This window comes from Aethalodelphis obliquidens, unplaced genomic scaffold, assembly GCF_003676395.1.
Source record: "Aethalodelphis obliquidens isolate GAN/ISIS:26980383/991018 unplaced genomic scaffold, ASM367639v1 scaffold10, whole genome shotgun sequence".
Taxonomy (NCBI): Eukaryota; Metazoa; Chordata; class Mammalia; order Artiodactyla; family Delphinidae; genus Aethalodelphis; species Aethalodelphis obliquidens.
Window position 1 is genome coordinate 44,378,881 of NW_020837954.1, and position 20,009 is coordinate 44,398,889.

General features: G+C 42.9%; 1 protein-coding gene and 1 long non-coding RNA gene across 19 annotated transcripts in view; both read left to right on the plus strand.

Annotated features, from left to right (window-relative positions):
* Window positions 1-20,009, plus strand: part of SIPA1L1 (signal induced proliferation associated 1 like 1) — a 497,889-nt gene that overhangs the window by 410,650 nt on the left and 67,230 nt on the right. For all 18 annotated transcript variants that reach the window (XM_027111671.1, XM_027111670.1, XM_027111665.1 and 15 more), the window contains 3 exons: window positions 3,785-4,358; window positions 4,954-5,228; window positions 14,326-14,595. In XM_027111671.1, the coding sequence (XP_026967472.1) occupies window positions 3,785-4,358; window positions 4,954-5,228; window positions 14,326-14,595 (1,119 nt within the window). The remainder of the gene's footprint in view (window positions 1-3,784; window positions 4,359-4,953; window positions 5,229-14,325; window positions 14,596-20,009) is intronic.
* Window positions 11,844-13,178, plus strand: LOC113622934 (uncharacterized). The gene is made up of 2 exons (XR_003433722.1): window positions 11,844-12,018; window positions 12,126-13,178. It is a non-coding gene; the product is annotated as an uncharacterized LOC113622934 (long non-coding RNA).

The following is a 20,009-nucleotide window of genomic DNA, read 5'->3' on the forward strand; positions in this document are numbered from 1 at the left end:
GTGCCCAGTGAGTGCTGGTGATTGAAGACTGTTAAGAGCGGAGAGGCCCCAAGAGGGAACAGTGAGCACACATTTTTCTGCCACTCATCTCTCCTGTCCTTTGCCAAGGTCTGCTTTCTTGGAAAGCTCCCCAAGCTGGCAGTCTGATCTGAGCTTCAAGGGGAAACTTCCCTCTACTGTTTGGATGCTAAGTTTCCTTCCTTTTAGACTTCATTGTTGATTGCTGTTTCCATGGTGCTTCAGAAGTTCAAGTGTCTTATTCTTCTCTCTTTTCCATTGAGACCTCTGTTCAGATGTCTCTGGAACATTCCCATGTATCACCTTGCTACTTCATCCAAGGTCTTTGATGCCAACAAACGCCGAGGCTCATTAGAAACAGCCTATAATGATGGTCTCTTTGGCCATGTGACTCTTGTGGATGGTCCCTTTTGCAAGCACTTCAAGAGTGGAAGATTCCACACTCAGGGAATGTGTGGTCTTGTCACACTGCTGGCCATCCAGAAGCTCAGATTCCAGTCCTGGCTTTCTCTAACAAGCTCTGGGCAAATCATTTTACTTCTCTGAGTCTGTTTCCTGGAGCAGTGAAGAATGTCTACCAGCTGTTCAAAAGGAGGTTCAGGGATGTGTCAAATGAGAGTGAAACAGAACACCTTCCTGCTCCCTCAGTTGTACTCCGAGATTTGGGGAACAGAACAGATTTTTGTGTTAAAATGAATACAGATATTCTTCAGTGGAATGCAAAATCAAGATGAGTGTTAAGATGAAACTCAAGATTGTATTGGCAGAGTTTGAGGAACCCTGACTTCTCTAAGTCCCCCACCCCCCAGTGCTCTGATCTTCTGTCTGTTCTGTCATCTAGATAACCCTCTTGAGTAGAACATACTAGGCCTTGACAATGCTGAGCAAATAAGGCATGGCTGTAATTTTAAAGAATGTGTTATTTCTAAGGAGATACAATATTGCATACTAGGCGAACATAAGTGTAGACAAGAAGCCCTTTGGAATCTGCTTTTAAAAATAGCAAAAACCGGGCTTCCCTGGTGGCGCAGTGGTTGAGAGTCCGCCTGCCGATGCAGGGGACACGGGTTCGTGCCCTGGTCTGGGAGGATCCCACATGCCACGGAGCGGCTGGGCCCGTGAGCCATGGCTGCTGAGCCTGCGCATCCGGAGCCTGTGCTCCGCAGCAGGAGAGACCACAACAGTGAGAGGCCCGCGCACCTCAAAAAAAAAAAAAAAAGCAAAAACCATTTATAATTAATACACCTCAAGTATCTATATATAGCACACTGAAATTCTAGAAAGGCTTCTTAGGAAGGCAAAAATATTCTCTCAATTTAAAACAGGCCTTATTAAGAGTTCAGAATTGGTGGCATCTAAATTAATGAGCTTTTAACCTTGTAGAAAACCTTGAAAGTTAAATTTGCCCAAAACAAAACCCTTTATTTGAAAAGGACATTCTAGGGTATCATCTTCCTCATCTTCTTCTGTGAGGATTCTATTTCTAATGATGCAAAACTGATTATAGTGTCTTTATCATTTACCTCCCTACCATGATGAATCACTGATAATTATATGTTAAGGGTTCAGTCTTTTCCCTCATAGTTCATTCTAGAGGCTTCTAATTATTGGTGGGCTTTCAGTATATGTTTGTCTAAAGTCCTATTAGTTAATAAATAGGTCTATAGATAACCAGTGAATTTAAGGGGCAAGTGGATGGATGGTCCTCATATCGACACCTTCTGCTAAGCATTTTCTTCTCCTTATTTAAAATAAAATCACAGCTGTTTCTTGAGAAAGAATAATGATGTGAAATTAGCAAGAGAAGAAATTGCCAATTTAAAAATGAAAGATATTAAATATTTCTGGATCCTTACGGGATTCCTCTTAGAAAAGCTAGCAAATCTGGATATTAGCGTCATCTGCTTGACTTGAAAAAAAATAACATAATCAAATTAAAATTATATAGCTGTCAGCATTCAAGCCAGACAGTTCACATTAGACAAGAAAAATTGCCTTTCTAATACTGATGTAATTAGGCTATCACGCATGTGGAGGTTTCTGTGAATTCTCATCTCCAGTTAGAAAATGGGATGTTGCTTGCCACCTTTCTTTGTCGTGAAGTGAACTACGTAGTCTTCTTTTTTTTTTTTTTTAATGAATTTCTGAAAAGCCATTTTCAGAAATAGGCCGTCTTGTGGCATTTTCTAACAAAATATATAGTTTGTCTTCTGAGGTTGCTGATTTTTATTTATTTATCCTATTTTCACAAGCAACAATCATTTTCTGAAAAGCAAAGCTGAGTATCTTCAAGCAAACCCTTGAAATAAAGAAAAAATAGTGCAGCAGAGCTCTTCAGTTTCATTTGAAAGATGCACACTCTCTGATTATGTCCTTTCCATTCTGGGAGTTCTGGAGAAACACATTTTGTGTTGCTCTGCTAATACTTAATACAGTTGCATAATTGGCTCACTTTTAAATAATTAGATAATTTGAAAAGGGGATGTTTGATCTGTTAGAATCTTCATTTGCAGCCCTCTCAAACTTTGCTGAGGTCCTGGAAGGAGATCTTGAAATATGATATAAAACATACAACCTATCTCCATTTAATTTCTGTTGTTGTTGTTATTATTGTTTTAGGAAAAACTTAGTCTTTTTCCTTTTGAGATTAAAAATAATAGGTTCTTACAGATGCTTGTATGATCCTTTTCTTAGTCCCAATTTTAGCAGTGTAGATGCAGAGGAAATGACTGGAACAGGCTTTCTGTTTTGTTTTTTTTTTTTTAACATCTTTATTGGAGTATAATTGCTTTACAATGGTGTGTTAGTTTCTGCTTTATAACAAAGTGGATCAGTTATACATATGTCCCCGTATCTCTTCCCTCTTGCATCTCCCTCCCTCCCACCCTCCCTATCCCACCCCCTAAGTGGTCACAAAGCACCGAGCTGATCTCCCTGTGCTATGCGGCTGCTTCCCACTGGCTATCTGTTTTACGTTTGGTAGTGTATATGTGTCCATGTGGAACAGGCTTTCTTAAATCAGTCTTGCTTAAAGGAATGGGAAAAGGAGCATAGTCTCACAAATAGTCAGACTCCCATACCAAAAGTAGAGAATTGGGACCAAAGTTTAAAAATATGATTTTAAAGCACTGTTGCTCTTACCAAAAAAAATCATGATCTCTTTCTGTTACTCAGATTTCAATTTTTGTTTTAAAATTATGCTCTTTGATCTGGTTGCTTAAGGCCTGACACACAGGACAACAAATAATATTTGTTTAATTTCTTTTAAATTTAATCCATTTCTCTTATGTCATGCATCTGTGGATATTTTCATCATAAGCTGACTGCTGTGGGCATCATATCTAAAATGGGGATAACATTTATGTTCTTACATAATCTGTGCTTGTTCTGAAAGGTTATATGGTTATAGTAGCCAACCCCCTCCCCCCTTTGGAAATAATCACTAGGGATTTAAAATGTTATCTACTATGAAGGATATTACAATAAATCTTTTTTTTCATGGAGTTATGGTTGATTTAAATTTTTAGTTTAAGTTTTTTGGGTATTTTGACCTAGAAAAAATTTTGTTCTATAAATCCTAAATATGAGTGAATGCAAAGTACGCACATGTTAAGCAGAAGTGTGTGTTGCTTCTTGTGGGACGATGACAGTTATTTTCCTTCTGAAGGGCGTCTTTGTCTTTGAGAAAGTGTATTTTATTCTCATGCTGTGAGTCTGAGAAGTATTGACAAGCCTCTTTCTCATTGATCTTTGCTTTGTCTCTTAGTGTGGCCGTCACCAGGTCCAGAGATGTGCCTTCCTTTGGACCTCCCATCCCCAAAGGGGTCACTTTCCCTAAGTCAAATGTGTTCAGGGACTTCCTTTTGGCCAAAGTGATTAATGCAGAAAACGCTGCTCATAAGTCAGAGAAGTTCCGGGCCATGGCAACCCGGACACGTCAAGAATACCTGAAAGACCTGGCAGAGAAGAACGTCACCAACACCCCTATTGACCCGTCCGGCAAGTTTCCGTTCATCTCTCTGGCCTCCAAGAAGAAAGAAAAGTCTAAGCCGTACCCAGGAGCTGAGCTCAGTAGCATGGGGGCCATCGTGTGGGCTGTCCGGGCCAAAGACTACAACAAGGCTATGGAGATAGACTGCCTCCTCGGGGTCTCCAATGAGTTCATCGTCCTCATCGAACAGGAAACAAAGAGCGTGGTTTTCAACTGTTCCTGCAGAGATGTGATAGGGTGGACCTCAACCGACACCAGCCTCAAAATCTTCTACGAGCGAGGTGAATGTGTGTCAGTGGAGAGTTTCATTAACAATGAGGACATCAAAGAGATTGTCAAAAGGCTTCAGGTCAGTGTTTTCCTTCCACTTACCTACATGCATGTCCCTTTCATAAAGCTTTCAGTACAGGCTAGAGCTAAGTTACAGAAGCTTGTTCTGTTTTATTAGCTCCTCTGAAAACTCCCTTAACAATGCGAAGGAACACAGAGTTTATGTCACACTTGCGTCCCATCATTTTTTTCAGAAGGAAAAGTAGTAGAACAAAGGGGGGAAGACACACTGACTGTGCATTTTTTGTTGGAAACTCATTTGCGTGTGACCTGATCCCATTGCCTTGTGACTGATGATGTAGCCCAACCAATCTGCTTTAGTTGGTGAAAAGAATTGTTGGATCGGGTATCTGCTGCTTTGAATGTCTGTCTTAAGGGCAAAATGAGTAGCAGAATACCGTTTTTCTTTGCTGCCAGCTCCCTGTAGGTCTCTGAGAAGCCGTTGAAACAAGTGTGTTCTTTTCGGCCTAATGAATGGAGATTAGTGAAGGCAGAATAACCAGGCTGCTCTTCAGCCGGCATTAGGGTATTCAGAAATAACCCTGCTTGCCATGCGTACCACTGAAGACCCTGCTGCATTCATTAACCTGTGTATCTTTTGTTTCTTTGTCTAGTTCGTGTCAAAAGGCTGTGAATCGGTGGAGATGACTCTGCGAAGGAATGGGCTGGGACAGCTCGGCTTCCACGTCAACTACGAGGGCATCGTGGCAGATGTGGAGCCCTACGGCTATGCCTGGCAGGCAGGGCTGAGGCAGGGCAGCCGGCTGGTGGAGATCTGCAAGGTGGCGGTGGCCACTCTGAGCCACGAGCAGATGATCGATCTCCTGAGAACATCTGTCACGGTGAAAGTTGTCATTATCCCCCCACATGATGACTGCACCCCACGGAGGTAGGTCTGAGAGTCCAGGGCCATTTGTGTACCGTGGAGAACATCCCCAACTGGGTCAGAGTGTAGGAGGTTATGAAGAGCGCTAGGTTACAATGCGATGCTGAAAGTTCCCTCCATGGAAAGTCTGACTCAGGACAGAGCTCCCTTTCAGCATGTGGCAGCAGCAACTGGAAAGAATCACTAACTTGGACCATTCACAGGATTTACATCTCTGAGTATATAAAGTCACCATTACAGATAGAGATGTCTGGTAACATCCATTTTAAACATTTTGCACCAGTAGCTGAGAAACAGTGAACACTTAATGTTAAAAAGAGACTCAGCGTGACAAACTGTTAGACTGTTTTCTTTTATGTTCCATGACACTCTTATTCCCCCAAATCTCCCATTTGTAGCCAATTGCTGTCCAAAACTCACAGTGCTGTTTTTGACCCCTACTCTCTCAGCCTGGAGGGCTGAATGTGACTTACCAAGCTTTTCCTTAACTGCATCTGCATGTGTCAGAAATTGGCTTCAAATGAGCTGGTCCTGCTTGTGATGCTTGGGCAGTTTGGTTCCCCGACTTTCCCAAAGGGAAGCCCAGGAGCTCCCCGCCCCTCCCAGCTCCTGCCAAGCCAGCAGCACTGTTGAAAATTTAATTTCTCTGTCTCTGGGGAGGTTTCCTGATGGAACAAATTTAATCAACTGTTTCTTTTCTCCTTTGGGCATGCACATGCTGTTTTTGCTGGGTTTTTTTTTTCAAGCTGTTAATTTGCTTTGAACCCATTATTTTCTAAGAGTTTCTGTTAAGCTTCGGCAATTAATTCTTAGGCTTTCTAAAGCCAAGACAATATTCTTTATGCTATTTTTTCCCCCCAAACATGACCAGTCCTACACCTGAGCTCTCATAGATTCATGAACATCAGATGGCAGAATATGTAAACAGTTATGAGGGGTTATTTGTGCCCTTTAAAAAGTAAGCGCAATGACAGTATCAATGTACTTCAGTTCCTGAAACCAAGTGTTACAGACCAGACTGTGCTTGGGATGGTATTTAATACTGCTTACCTCCTAGATGGCCCAGAGATTATGTGCTGATGTCAGAATGTGGTGAAAATCCCTTTGTCTGATAGTTTTAAGAAATGCTCCCATTCGGATGACTGGATTTCCCTGGAAACCAGAATTTATATCCAGAACTTTTTGTTTTAGCCGTCTTGAGGGCAGGGAGGGTATATTCTGAAAGTGCTGCCTTTGTTTCCTCAACCACATCCTATTAATGTTAAGTATTTTGCTGAACCACAATTCAAGAATGACTCGAGGGTGATCAGAAAGGCAGCTGGGTCCTTACAACGCTCTCCAAGTGCTCTGTGATTCTCCTCCTCTTCCTCTTGTCTCTTTTCCATCCCGAGGTCTTTCCTACAAATTGTCTGCTTTATAGTTTATATGTCTAAACAGGCATCTATAAACTGGAGAAGATAACCAAGCTGTGTAACTTGTCAACCTTAGACAGTACAGAGTTAGAGACACTGGTCTAAGGACTAATTTACTCAAGAGGAAGCCTGTAGATCTTGCGACACCATCTTGTCTGCTCAGGGGTCTTTCCCCGTGTTTCTAAGCTCTTCAGTTCGTATGGGGGAGAGGGAAATAGGTGTGTGTGAGTGTGTGAGGAGATAGGATGGAATGGGCAACATTACTGACATTGAATTGTGAATAGTAGTTACGAGAAAGATGGGTCCAAAGGCCTGGCCCTGGATAGATGATAGGTCCATGACAGGAAGTGATTAGCAAAATACTAGGCTAGATACGTCTTCTGTGGTGTATTGGTAAAAACAACTAATATTTGCTGAGTATTACTTTAATGTGCCAGACCCTAGGAAAAGCACTTTTATATGGATTAGCACATCTAATCCTTATAACGACCCTATGAAGTAGTAGTATTAATATTACTCCTAATTAAAGGAAACCAACACTCAGGTTAGTAACTCCCCAGCCTCATCTGGCAAATTCAGGTCTAACTTCAGAATCCAAACTCTTGGGGCTTCCCTGGTGGCGCAGTGGTTGAGAGTCTGCCTGCCAATGCAGGGGACGTGGGTTCGTGCCCCGGTCCGGGAGGATCCCACATGCCGCAGAGCGGCTGGGCCCGTGAGCCATGGCCACTGAGCCTGCGCGTCCGGAGCCTGTGCTCCACAACGGAAGAGGCCACAACAGTGAGAGGCCCGCGTACCGCAAAAAAAACCCAACAAAAACAGAATCCAAACTCTTAACTTTGTATGCGCGGGACCCAAATCCTTTCCTATGTACCAGCATAAGCAGAGATATGATGGTAAACTGGCTTTCTGTTGGGGAAAAGAACCTTGATTTGTAGTATTTGCTGTATTTGTCTTCATCTCCCAGCACCACTGCTGGGGCATCATTGTCATCCTCTCATAGCCAGGGAGCTGGCAGTGACGGGACAGAAGAGTGTTAGGAACCTGCCCCCATTAGAGCACGGGATGGGGGGCTGGGCTGAAGGAGCAGCGCACCGCACAGCCCCTCAGGCCTCGGAGACACACTCCGCCCCTTGCCCTAGAGTTTCCACCCGAAAAGCCACCGTCATACCTTCTAGGTGGGTCTGAAATGATGCCCTTGATACCTCTGGAGGACTAGAAGCCTGCTCTCCCCTTCCCTCCTTCAGAAACAACTTGAAAGGAATAGTTGAAGCATTAACACCTTGGTACAATTTTCAACAAAATAAGACAATGCTCTTCTGTCACTTTTTTCCTCTCCTCCGCACTTCACACTCCCACGGCTGTTGTCCTTGCAGCTAATTACTCTGCTCTTTGACTAGTCACTCTCCTGTCTGTCAGCTGGTGCTGCCGCCAGGAAGAGCAGGCCTCCTGGAAATACGCTGCCCTCCGTCCCCAGCAGCGTGCTTCTCAGGGTCACCGGGATCCGAGGGTCCCAGGACACAGACACCGGCATGGGGATCATATGTAATCACGAACACCCATGTATGTTCATATGCAAGAGTCACTAGTTTTGAAAAGGCAGGTGGTTTTTGTTTTGTTTTCATTTTGTTTTCTTAACATCTTTATTGGAGTATAATTGCTTTACAATGGTGTGTTAGTTTCTGCTTTATAACAAAGTGAATCAGTTATACATATATATATGTCCCCATATCTCTTCCCTCTTGCATCCCCCTCCCTCCCACCCTCCCTATCCCACCCCTCTAGGTGGTCACAAAGCACGGAGCTGATCTCCCTGTGCTATGCGGCTGCTTCCCACTAGCTGTCTGTTTTACATTTGGTGGTGTATATATGTCCATGCCACTCTCTCACTTCGTCCCAGCTTACCCTTCCCCCACCCCGTGTCCTTAAGTCCATTCTGTACGTCTGTGTCTTTATTCCTGTCCTGCCCCTAGGTTCTTCATAGCCATTTTTTTTTTTTTTAGATTCCATATATAAGTGTTAGCGTACGGTTTTTTGTTTTTCTCTTTCTGACTTACTTCACTCTTTATGACAGACTCTGGGTCCATCCACCTCACTACGAATAACTCAATTTCATTTCTTTTTATGGCTGAGTAATATTCCATTGTATTTATGTGCCATATCTTCTTTATCCATTCATCTGTTGATGGACACTTAGGTTGCTTCCATGTCCTGGCTATTGTAAATAGAGCAGCAATGAACATTGTGGTACATGACTCTTTGAATTATGGTTTTCTCAGGGTATGTGCCCAGTAGTGGGATTTCTGGGTCGTATGGTAGTTCTATTTTTAGGTTTTTACGGAACCTCCATACTGTTCTCCTTAGTGGCTGTATCCATTTACATTCCCACCAACAGTGCAAGAGGGTTCCCTTTTCTCCACACCCTCTCCAGCATTTGTTGTTTGTAGATTTTTTGATGATGGCCATTCTGACTGGTGTGAGGTGATACCTCACTGTAGTTTTGATTTGCATTTCTCTAATGATTAGTGATGTTGAGCATTCTTTCATGTGCCTCTTGGGCATCTGTATATCTTCTTTGGAGAAATGTCTGTTTAGGTCTTCTGCCCATTTTGGGGTTGGGTTGTTTGTTTTTTTGATATTGAGTTGCATGAGCTGCTTGTAAGTGAAAAAGCCAGTTTAACAACAACAAATAGGGCTTTAGTAACACCTGTTAAATCAAGCTCTTTTCCCTATTTGCAGGACATAAGCAGACCCTCTATGAATTGTTTCCAGAGGCAACTGTTTTAAAGAGAAGAGAGGACCGGGAAAGAAAAGCAAAATTCCTGAGACCCTACTGTGTACTGGGCTTTAAAAACAATCTTCATGGCAGCCTCATTTCCATTGAAACAATGAGGAGAATGAGGGTTGGAGAGGTTTAGTAGCTGCCCAGAGAGTGAATAGGGCCAACTAGGATGACAGCATGATGGAAGCAATCTTGGCAGAAACAGGTTTGGGATTTGGCTGCAGACGTCATCAGAAGGCTCCCCCCAGAGAATAAGATGTTGCACTGCAGGAGGGACCCCCACCCCCTCCATCGCCAATCAGAGTGTATGACCAGCTGTATGTCTTGGTGTCTGTGACCTCTGACTCTTGAGCAGTCATTCTCTAGGCAAAATTACAAGTACCCAGATAGCAGATTCAGTTGTGATGCTCTGAATGGTATCGCGTGGGAGTGGTAGGCCATCATTCTGTTGAGGGCCACCAGCCTATGGGTTTGTTTTTTTAATTGAAGTATAGTTGATTTACATTGTTGTGTTAATTTCAGGTGTACAGCACAGTGATCCAGTTATGTATTTACATATATGTGTATATATTTTTCATATTCTTTTCCCTTATATTGAATGTAGTTCCCTAAAGAAAGAAATCAAGGGCCATTCAAGAGGAAGCGCTAAAAACACATTACCTAAAAGGACCAGATTACCTTTTAAGTAAGAATGGGTTGCAGAGTTTTTTCTTCATTTTAAAAAACAATTATTTCAAACTGCAAAAGCATCCTGCTTTAGAGCTAGAAGGGCTGTGAGAAATCATTTGGTTCAAGTCTCTCATATTTTTTAGATGAGGAACTTTGGTTCAAAGAGGTTAAGTTTTTTTTTCCCAAGCCAAAGTCACATGAATGATTAGGGACACAGCTGTCCCCAGACATCCAACTTTTCTGATTCAGGAGTCCAGGTGTTGTGATGTTCTGTTCAATATACCGCTCGGCTGATTTTTCTATCTGTATTTCTTAGTGTCTTAGGAATAAAGGAGAGAGTAGTGGGTAATAAGAAATTAGAGGAAAAAGTTAGAATGAAAAGACTGAAAAAGAGAAAGAAGATGGAGTGACTTTTCAATTAACTTATGATTTCAGCTTGTCACCATGTGTCACTTTTAGCACCGAAATTGTAATTCCTTTTGACCATAGCTCTTCAAGAATTGTTGACATTTTGTCATAGCCCATGCCCAAATGAAATGCAATAGTCAGTATAAGATGAAGTTTGGGAACCTGGAGTAGAAATGTCCTTTAGTTAGTGACTAAAATAAGACTAATCTACAAGTAGACTTATTCTGTGGGTTCAAATCCTGGCTCTGCCACTTCTTCTTGACTGTGTAGTCTTTGCAAATTAATCTCTCTAGGCCTCTATTTCCCCATCTGATAAACGGGGATAATGATACTCGTACTTCAGAGAGTTGGTGTAGGGCAGCTGGATTAGTGCTGGCCCATCGTGAGTTCTAGGTGCCCGAGTTTTTATTGTTCAACACCAGATTTTACTCGGAGTAATACAATATAAATCCTTTCATGAACTTTCATGCATGTCATTAAAAGCCAGCTTTTATCTTTGTCCTTCAGTGTACTGCCCACTTCTGGGTTCCATGCCTCATTCTCATAGGGATAAGTAAGGGAGCAGAACCTAGTGGTGTCCCGCACCCCCCCCCCCACCCCGTAGAAGGCAGTCAGAAGCGGCGGGGTGGCAAAGGTTCAGCGCTATGGAATCTTTGCTTTTCATTCTCTGTAAATGAATCTTCTCTCCCTGCTTTGGCCTTATCGTACTTCATTCTGTGATTATGGAATATGCAGAAGGTCTCTAATAGTATGCTAAGGGTGGTGGGGATGAAATATAGAGAGGAGACAAAATCTTTGGCTAATGGGATCTTTTAACCAGTTTTAGTATTAAACATTATGCAGCTTGAAAGACTCTTTCAAAGAGTGCTTGAACTAGAAGAAACTTTAGTAATTATCAATTACAAGTCTTTCATTTTACAAAGAAACTAAGGCCCCAAAGCTGATATTGTCTATTTGATATTACATTATGATTGTTTCTATTTTAATTATTTACTTATTCTCTACCCTGATGCAATATGGGCCTGAATCAGCCTATGGAGGTACAGAATTACAATTCAGTGAGGGAATCTCTGTGTATGTGTGGTGGGGAAATGGGGAATGGGGGGAGGTAAATGCAAAACGTGGCCAAGGGAGAAATTTTTGAAAAGTTAATGCCCTGGAATACATGATAAAGGTCTGTACGTGTTCTGTACATGTGGTTGGTTCCTGGCAGCCAACAGAAAGGGACATGGGGCTTCCCTGGTGGCGCAGTGGTTGAGAGTCCGCCTGCCGACGCAGGGGACACGGGTTCGTGCCCCGGTCCGGGAAGATCCCACATGCCGCGGAGTGGCTGGGCCCGTGAGCCATGGCCGCTGAGCCTGCGCGTCCAGAGCCTGTGCTTCGCAACGGGAGAGGCCACAACAGTGAGAGGCCCGCGTACCGCAAAAAAAACAAAAAAGAAAGGGACATGGATGATATGATCCACTGAATTTACAAGTTAAACAGACCAGTGCTGAGGAGAAGCAAAGCTAGTGCTGATTTTGAGGTAGAAAGAAATTTTTCCATGCATTATTATAAATTTTTATTAATATTTCTTTGGCAAGCTACAACATTCTTGCATTTTGCATTCTTGCAACATTCTTGTATTTCCAGATCCAGAGCTCTAGATACTGCATGATCAGAAATGAAAGACTTCAGATATACTGCAGTAACACCTGTGTTAACAACCAAAAAAGTATGGTAATGGCATATTTTTGTCAGAAATATTGATTCAAAGCTAGAAATTATATCAAGGCCTAAGGTGATAATCCTTCATTTCAGAGAAAAGCGTTTATTATACAAGAAGTCAAAACTGCTGAAACTAATGTCAAGTAGGCCATACAGTGTTTTGCGAACTGTAGATCGTTATTCTTAAGTAGATCATGAAATGAGTTTAGGAGGTTGTACCCAATGTATTTTTTTAATGAAATGGATTAACCCAGAATATAGCAGAATGGAAGCTGACAGAGGAAGGGTGTATGTGTGTGTGTATTTGTGGTTGTGCTGTATCACAGTGTAAAATGTACTTGTCACCAGGATTGTGGTCCAAAACATTTGAAAGCCATTGTCATCAAACCATTAAAAGGGGCATAGCAGCATCTTGGGCATAGGGTCAGATTAAGGTTGACCTAGGCTTTTGAGGAGTCGGAGGGAGAGGTTAAGGAAACTCCAAGCAAAGGTGCCCATTGGAGACTTGGGCTAAGGCTGAGGAGGGCAAGGACCCCAGCAAATGCACATGCTCCAAAAGCAGCACTTTTCAAAACCTGTGGCTGTCATGGAGACGTGGGAGAGGACGCATGGTGGGGTACATTTAAAACGTCATGAGTCATACCCTGAGATACATGGACAAGGTCACAGCGGGGGGCCCGTTCCATTGTGTTCATTCTCCCACCAACATAAGCACCTTCCCCAAATCAAGACCAGGCCTTCGGCTGGATGCCCTTTGGACCTACACTGTCCAGTACAGGAGCCATGAGTCACCTGTGACTACAGAGCCATTGTAACGTGGCTGGTCCCAAGTGAGACGTGCTCTAAGTATAAGATACACTCCAAATGTACAAGAATGTAAAATGTCTCGTAAATTTTGTAATACTGATTTATTGATTACATGTTGAAATGATGGCATTTTGGATATATTGAGTTAAATAAAATGTATTATTAATTTCACCTGTTTCGTTTTATTTTTGTAGTATGGCTGCTAGACATTTAAAACTTACATACACGGCTCCTGTGTGTGACTTATATTGTATTTCTGTTGGGCAGCACTGATCTGGACTCCCCTTATGCTATCTCTAAAGTACCTCTTAAAGGACTATTTCGTAATTACTCTTAATCTTTTCTTTCCAGATCTTCCCACCTGCTTCTCAATCTTTGAAATGTCTTTAAGAAAGAAAGTCATTTTTTCTCTTAGTGATGAAATTCAAATGCACAGTTTGAGTTAATGTTTTCGTGGGGGTAGGTTTTTTCAGTAATTTTTCTATCAATCAAGTCAATAATTGGTCGAACCTTCCTTGGTTGTTTGGGTAAAGGTCATGGAAAGTGGGTTCCTCGTTTCCTAAGTTTTGGGGGATGGAATGATGGCACAAAAAGAGGGTAAAGTGATGGAAGACATTTGTGCCTGCCATTAATTTCACTCAGACTGCTGCCTGGGGACAGCTCTGCTATGGGAGATTTCTGGCTTTCAAGGGGAAAAAAAAGGCCTGATTTCAGATAATGCTTTGTTCCCTGGTGATTTGATAATTGCTGATTTCAATAACTGGCTTTTTTTCCCCCTCCTCCTGAGCTAAATTTGGCTCTCAGTTTGGATTTCAAGAATTCTCCCCACTTATTTTTGACTATCGGGATCCCAACGAATTCAAAACTATATACCCTTTTAGATCCTTAATCGTAAGGGAAGGATCTAAAGCTTCCCTTACGATTAAGGATATAAAGCTGACTCTTTCCTCCGAGGCCCCATCTTAGGGGTCTGTTCCCACCATGCTGTCTGGGCACCTTCCCTCCCCAGGTCTCAGTACTGACTCTGCCCCCTACTCCACCCCCATCCCCACCAGGGTGACCACAGGTCTCACTGAATTTTCAAGACTCCGTATCTCAGACTCAGCATTTAGGATTGATCAAAAGAAAATACTAGTATAATACTTCCTGGGATTCTGGTTTTTGAAAGGAAAATAATTACAGGCCTAATGATTGAAAGATGGTTTGAAACTTGAGAATGAAGTGTTTGATCCATTTTAACTGTTAATGAGAATCAGTGTGGTTCCACCAACAAGAAAAATCAATATTGATTTTTCTTCTCTCTGTGCCCTCCCCTTAGGAGTTGCTCTGAGACCTACCGCATGCCAGTGATGGAGTACAAAATGAACGAAGGGGTTTCCTACGAATTCAAGTTTCCCTTTCGAAATAATAACAAGTGGCAGAGGAATGCCAACAAGGGGCCTCATTCACCTCAAGTTCCATCCCAGGTGCAGAGTCCCATGACCTCGAGGCTGAATGCCGGGAAAGGAGACGCGAAGATGCCTCCTCCAGAACGAGCCGCCAACATTCCCCGAAGCATCTCCAGTGACGGGCGCCCACTGGAGAGGCGGTGAGTGTGCCTCCCAAGCTTTTCTCTGAATCTCTGCCCCAAATTTAAATAGCACCAGGCCCATAAGCACTAGCTTTAGGTCTTCCCATATTTTACTAGAAATCAAAACTTAAAACTGAGATGCATGCACTAGTGGTTTTCAAAGCATGGCAGCATTCCAAAGCCATCAGGATAAGTGAAGATGTATTCCAGCAAAGCGTGCAGCTCTCTGTACAATGGTATTTGGGCTTTGCTCTTTCATTTTCATGTGATATCAACAGAAATCATCACTGCACGCTCAGTAGCCATACGAGCTAGAACTTGGCAGACTCTTTGAGGTGACATTGACCATATCATCATCTTTGACAGTCTGTGTCTTTTGGAGATGAGTGATACAACAGTGGCAAGAGAATGCAGGTTTTTGGTTGAGTGTCTGTGTTTGTGTCACTTTGTTAATAAAGAATTGTGAGAAGAGAAATCCACTAGTATAACACAAACATATTTTTCCACTGCTCTGAATGTAAAAGAAAATAGTGGATATGTTAAAACACTCAGTCCTGAGTAAAGTAAGCAAAAGGAGAGGGATCGAGGGATCCCAGAAAGTAACAAAACGAGGTTTGCTGTTAAGTTGAAAGTCACAGTGGATTCCCTCACAGGTGATAACTGGTGAACTCTTCCTTAACCAGCATGCCCTAGCACTTTTGTCTCGAATTCACTGTAAAATGCAGCACTGTGAACTAAGAACCTTGGCCAAAAATTGAACTCGATAAAGTACTCTTAAAATGTGAATACAGGGCTTCCCTGGTGGCGCAGTGGTTGAGAGTCCACCTGCCGATGCAGGGAACGCGGGTTCGTGCCCCGGTCTGGGAGGATCCCACGTGCCGCGGAGCGGCTGGGCCCGTGAGCCGTGGCCGCTGAGCCTGCGCGTCCGGAGCCTGTGCTCCGCAACGGGAGGGGCCACAGCAGTGAGAGGCCCGCGTACCGAAAAAAAAAAAAAAAATGTGAATACAAATGGACTACATAATTTTAAATCATTGCACTATAAATTCAGTCACCCCAAATTACCTAGGCTAATGAAGGAGACGGTTTAACTCAGTAACCTGCTAGTGCCCTTCTAGAAGAAGCCAACTTCTTTCCGTCCATGCACCGTCCTTTCCCCATCACTGTGCTTGTCTTGATCACATCTCTGAGTGTTTTTGTGGCCCCCGCACTGCAAAAGGATCAGGAACCCTCAGAGCTGGGGGGGAGAAGTCTCTGTTCCAGGAGCTGCTATGTGGGTAGAAGGAAGGTCTCTGGAGCAAAAATGTGAGCCTGACTCATCTGAGCCTCAGGAACCAGGTCCAGCAAGAACAGGGCGCCAAGGAAAAGAGATCCCAGCTATGCTTCAGGAGTCGTTGGTTCAAGTTGAGAGCAGAAAGTTGGAGATTTTAAAAACCACACAATGGTGTCTTTTATCTTAAAAGACATGAAACATCGTCACTTAACTATTTCAGAAATACTGGAATACCATGTAGAAATAGTTTAATCACAACAGACAACCAAAAAAAAGCCTAGTTGTCTTTCTAAAATTCCTCATGTAATACTGGGGATTTATTTACAGAGCCTTGCTATTTATCTCAATAAAGGATTCCTCTCCCAAAGTGGCTGCATTCCCATCTGGACTCCTCTTGCTTTCATTATTTTCGAGAAGGAAAAACATCCAAGTGGTCGCTGAATAAATTCTTTGTTCTGCACATTCCAAACTTGGCTCCCTCTGAGGTGTGTGTTAACTGGAATTCATGATTTGGCCCACATTTGGAAGGATGAACCTAGGAAACCATTGTTTAGAGAAGGACCTTTTGTTCCTCTCAATGGTATTTTCTTTCTCTCCAGGACAGTCATCAGGCTTTTATGAGTGAAATTGGATTTGTGTTATTTTCTTTATACAATAGTCCCTATAATAAAATAGCAGAATATATTTTGCTTCCACGTTGAATTTAATTTCTGCAACGGAAACTAAAGCTTATTGCTGAACATACTGACCTCTGAAAGTGCAAATATTTTTTGTAGCTAATTATCCTTTTAGCATGCAAGCAACTTTTAGTGCTAAAGAAGGCATCAACTCCATTTTTTCCAGTTGGAGATCTTTGAGTTCTGGAGGTTCTTTTTGTGGGTACTTGTGTCTGCCTTTCATCATAACTCCACCCAGAGGAAAGGGAATCCGTGTGCTCTCCCTATAAGACTAATAATAATAGCCCTGGGGCTCTCCAAGCTATAAGATGCAAGTGACAGAAGTGAGGCTGCCAATGGTTTTTTAACCTCTACTCACTTCCCTCTGAGGCTTCTTAGTTTCAGATATCCTTGAGGACATTGGACTAGGATTTAAGATCTTATGACGGAGGGCTTGTAAAATCTGAGCTTTACATTTTCAGGTTATTTGTCTCCTCTTCATTTTGAAAGGTGTGGTAATTAGACGGCTATTCTTTCATGAAAATTTAAGAGTTCGCTGTCCTATCCCATCATTCTTAACTTTTAGTAAAGCAGTATTAGTTAAGTTTCAACTTTGAGTCATAAATAGAAGGTGCTGTTTGAGAAACTTTGTATTGCTACTGTTTGCAGAATATTTGAGTATAGAATAGACTCGTGGCCTTCATCGGGAATACGTCCAGATTCCTGAGATTCATACAGTGTACCTGGGAATATAATTTCCTCCATGAAACGTAGTAAAATATAACTAAAAAATTTACGCATTCCCTTCATAGTCTTACTGAGAACAAACCACCTTACTGTGATGTGGAAGTGAGGCCCCTGGCTGGGCGCACCTCCTCCATCTGACTCTCCCCTTCATACCGGCCCTGCCCTGGGTGCCATTTGCATCCGTACCTGGGCCATCTAGAGAGTGTGATATGGACCGTTCAGGTGAATCACAAATAGTCAAAACAAATGCCCAGGTCTGCCATTCCCTGAATCTTGCCTTACCAATAGTGGCATGAGCCTGATACTCAGACTAAAGGATAGTCCCTCAGCATCCGCAAAGATTGGCTCCAGAGCCCTCCATGGATACCAAAATCTGCACCTGCTCAAGTCCCGTAGTTGACCCTCCCGTCCTCGGATTCAACCAATTGCAGATCGTAAACATAGTAGTGTATGTATTGAAAAAATCCCCGTAGATGTGAAGCCACGCAGTTCAAGCCCGGTTGTTCAAGGGTCAGCTGTGTTGCCTTTACACGGTTGGTTGGTTCCATTTATCTTTCTCCTCCAGGTTAGGCAAGTTGTGTTTAACTGTAGAGAAACCAGCTGTATTTAAGCTTAAGTTAGCAGCCGCCTCAAGCCACTCTGCACGTGCTACACAAATCTACCTACTTCATTCACCACGGTTGGACCCAGCACGGTTCATTTTAGATGAAAACTGAATATACTGCTTGTAGAAACTTAATCTACTGCCTAATCTTCTAGAAACTAGAAGCATAGTTTTTCTTCAATTGTGTGCAAGATCCCAGAGTTAAAGGCCATTCGAAAGAATTTTTTTAAAAAATACTTGTGGGGGCTTCCCTGGTGGCACAGTGGTTGAGAGTCCGCCTGCCGACGCAGAGGACGCGGGTTCGTGCCCCGGTCCGGGAAGATCCCACATGCCGCGGAGCGCCTGGGCCCGTGAGCCATGGCCGCTGGGCCTGCGCGTCTGGAGCCTGTGCTCCGCAACGGGAGAGGCCTGTTACAACAGTGAGCGGCCCGCGTACCGCAAAAAAAAAAAAAAAAAAAAAAAATACTTGTGGAACAGATTATCCTTTTTCCTTTAGTACCAAGGTCAGGATTTTTGACATACTAAAAGGTATGAGTATTTGGAGTTTCTAACAAGAATTATTTCACTGACTTGTGCTCTCTATACCTTGTTAAGAGAAACTGATGCAGTAAGAACAGATGACGCATTTGCCATCTAAGTAGAAAAAAGTCTGATTTGATTGGGTTTAAATACAGGAGATTTATGCTCTCTAGGTGGCCTTTCAAGTACAGAATTTTATGGTATTTGTGGGAGTAGTTCTTATTGACAGAATTAATATTTAACAAAAATAGGTAATATGATGCAATTGCTCTTCCGGCCTCAAATTTATCTAGAGTGTAAGGGTAGGACTGAAATAAAAATAGCTGGCTAGGGCTTCCCTGGTGGCGCAGTGGTTAAGAATCTGCCTGACAATGCAGGGAACACGGGTTTGAGCCCTGGTCCAGGAAGATCCCACATGCCGTGGAGCAACCAAGCCCATGTGCCACAGCTACTGAGCCTGCGCTCTAGAGCCCGCGAGACACAACTACTGAACTACTGAGCCCGCATACCATAGCCCATGCTCCGCAACAAAAAAAGCCACTGCAATGAGAAGTCTGCACGTCGCAACAAAGAATAGCCCCCACTTGCCACAACTAGAGAAAGCCTGTGCACAGCAACGAAGACCCTACACATGAATAAATAAATAAGTAGCTGGCTATAGTACATTGAACTTAACACATTACTGTGTTTAAATATAATGTGGGATCAGTAATAAAACCCTGATCTGGGTTAACATGTTCAGAAAAGCTTAACTATTTCAGAGGCTTTGCATAAACAACAGGCACGTTGGCACACAAAGGAATTTTCCTTTCTCTTTTTTGTAGATGAAGTATTTCCAGGCTTTATATAAATATTTAATGTCGGATCTTACTGAACCATTGATACTTCTGCATTTTACCTGGATACTATACTATTCCCCTTTCCCTACTGTATTTGGCGCTCAGCAGCTGGATGGAGTGTTGGTTCCTTTATGGAGTTACAGCTGGCTACACGTGCAGCCTCCCTAACTCCACCCTCCTCTGCAGACACAGCTGCGCCATACAGAGCATGAAGATTGTGCCGGAGGATACTGTTGAAACAAATGAAAAGAGTTCTCCTCTTTTTCTGGGGGGGCGGTGGGGCGTGCCGTGTTGCATGCAGGATCTTTTAACCAATGAACTTCCAGGGAAGTCCCTCAATCTTTATTTTCAAGGAAATGTTTTCTAGGTTTATTTCGAACAGCTTCTGTGTTAATGATCCTCTCGCTGTCACTTTCTGTTTTCAGACAAAGCCAGCACGCATTCATTCTTTACTCTTCCTTTGATTGGAATATTAGCTGTGGCTAGAAGTTTCATGACTTGTTCTTTCAAATACGGCCCTCCTGGATCATAGTTGTTTGAGTTGACATGAGGACCTTGACTCTTGGAATTCTTGAGTTTCATTGGGGGTGCTCAGTCTGCATCCCCATTGACTGCTGTATTCCCAGAGCCACTGGATGCTGTGGGCTTCGGCGTATCCGATACCATTTGCCATTCCCTCCTCCTTCAAACTCCTCTTCCTTATCTTCCAAAACTTCCCTTTTTTTTTTTTTTTGGTCAGCTCTTTACATTTGTCTTATCCCCCCCAAATGCTGTGTTCCCCATGACTCCTTTCTCAT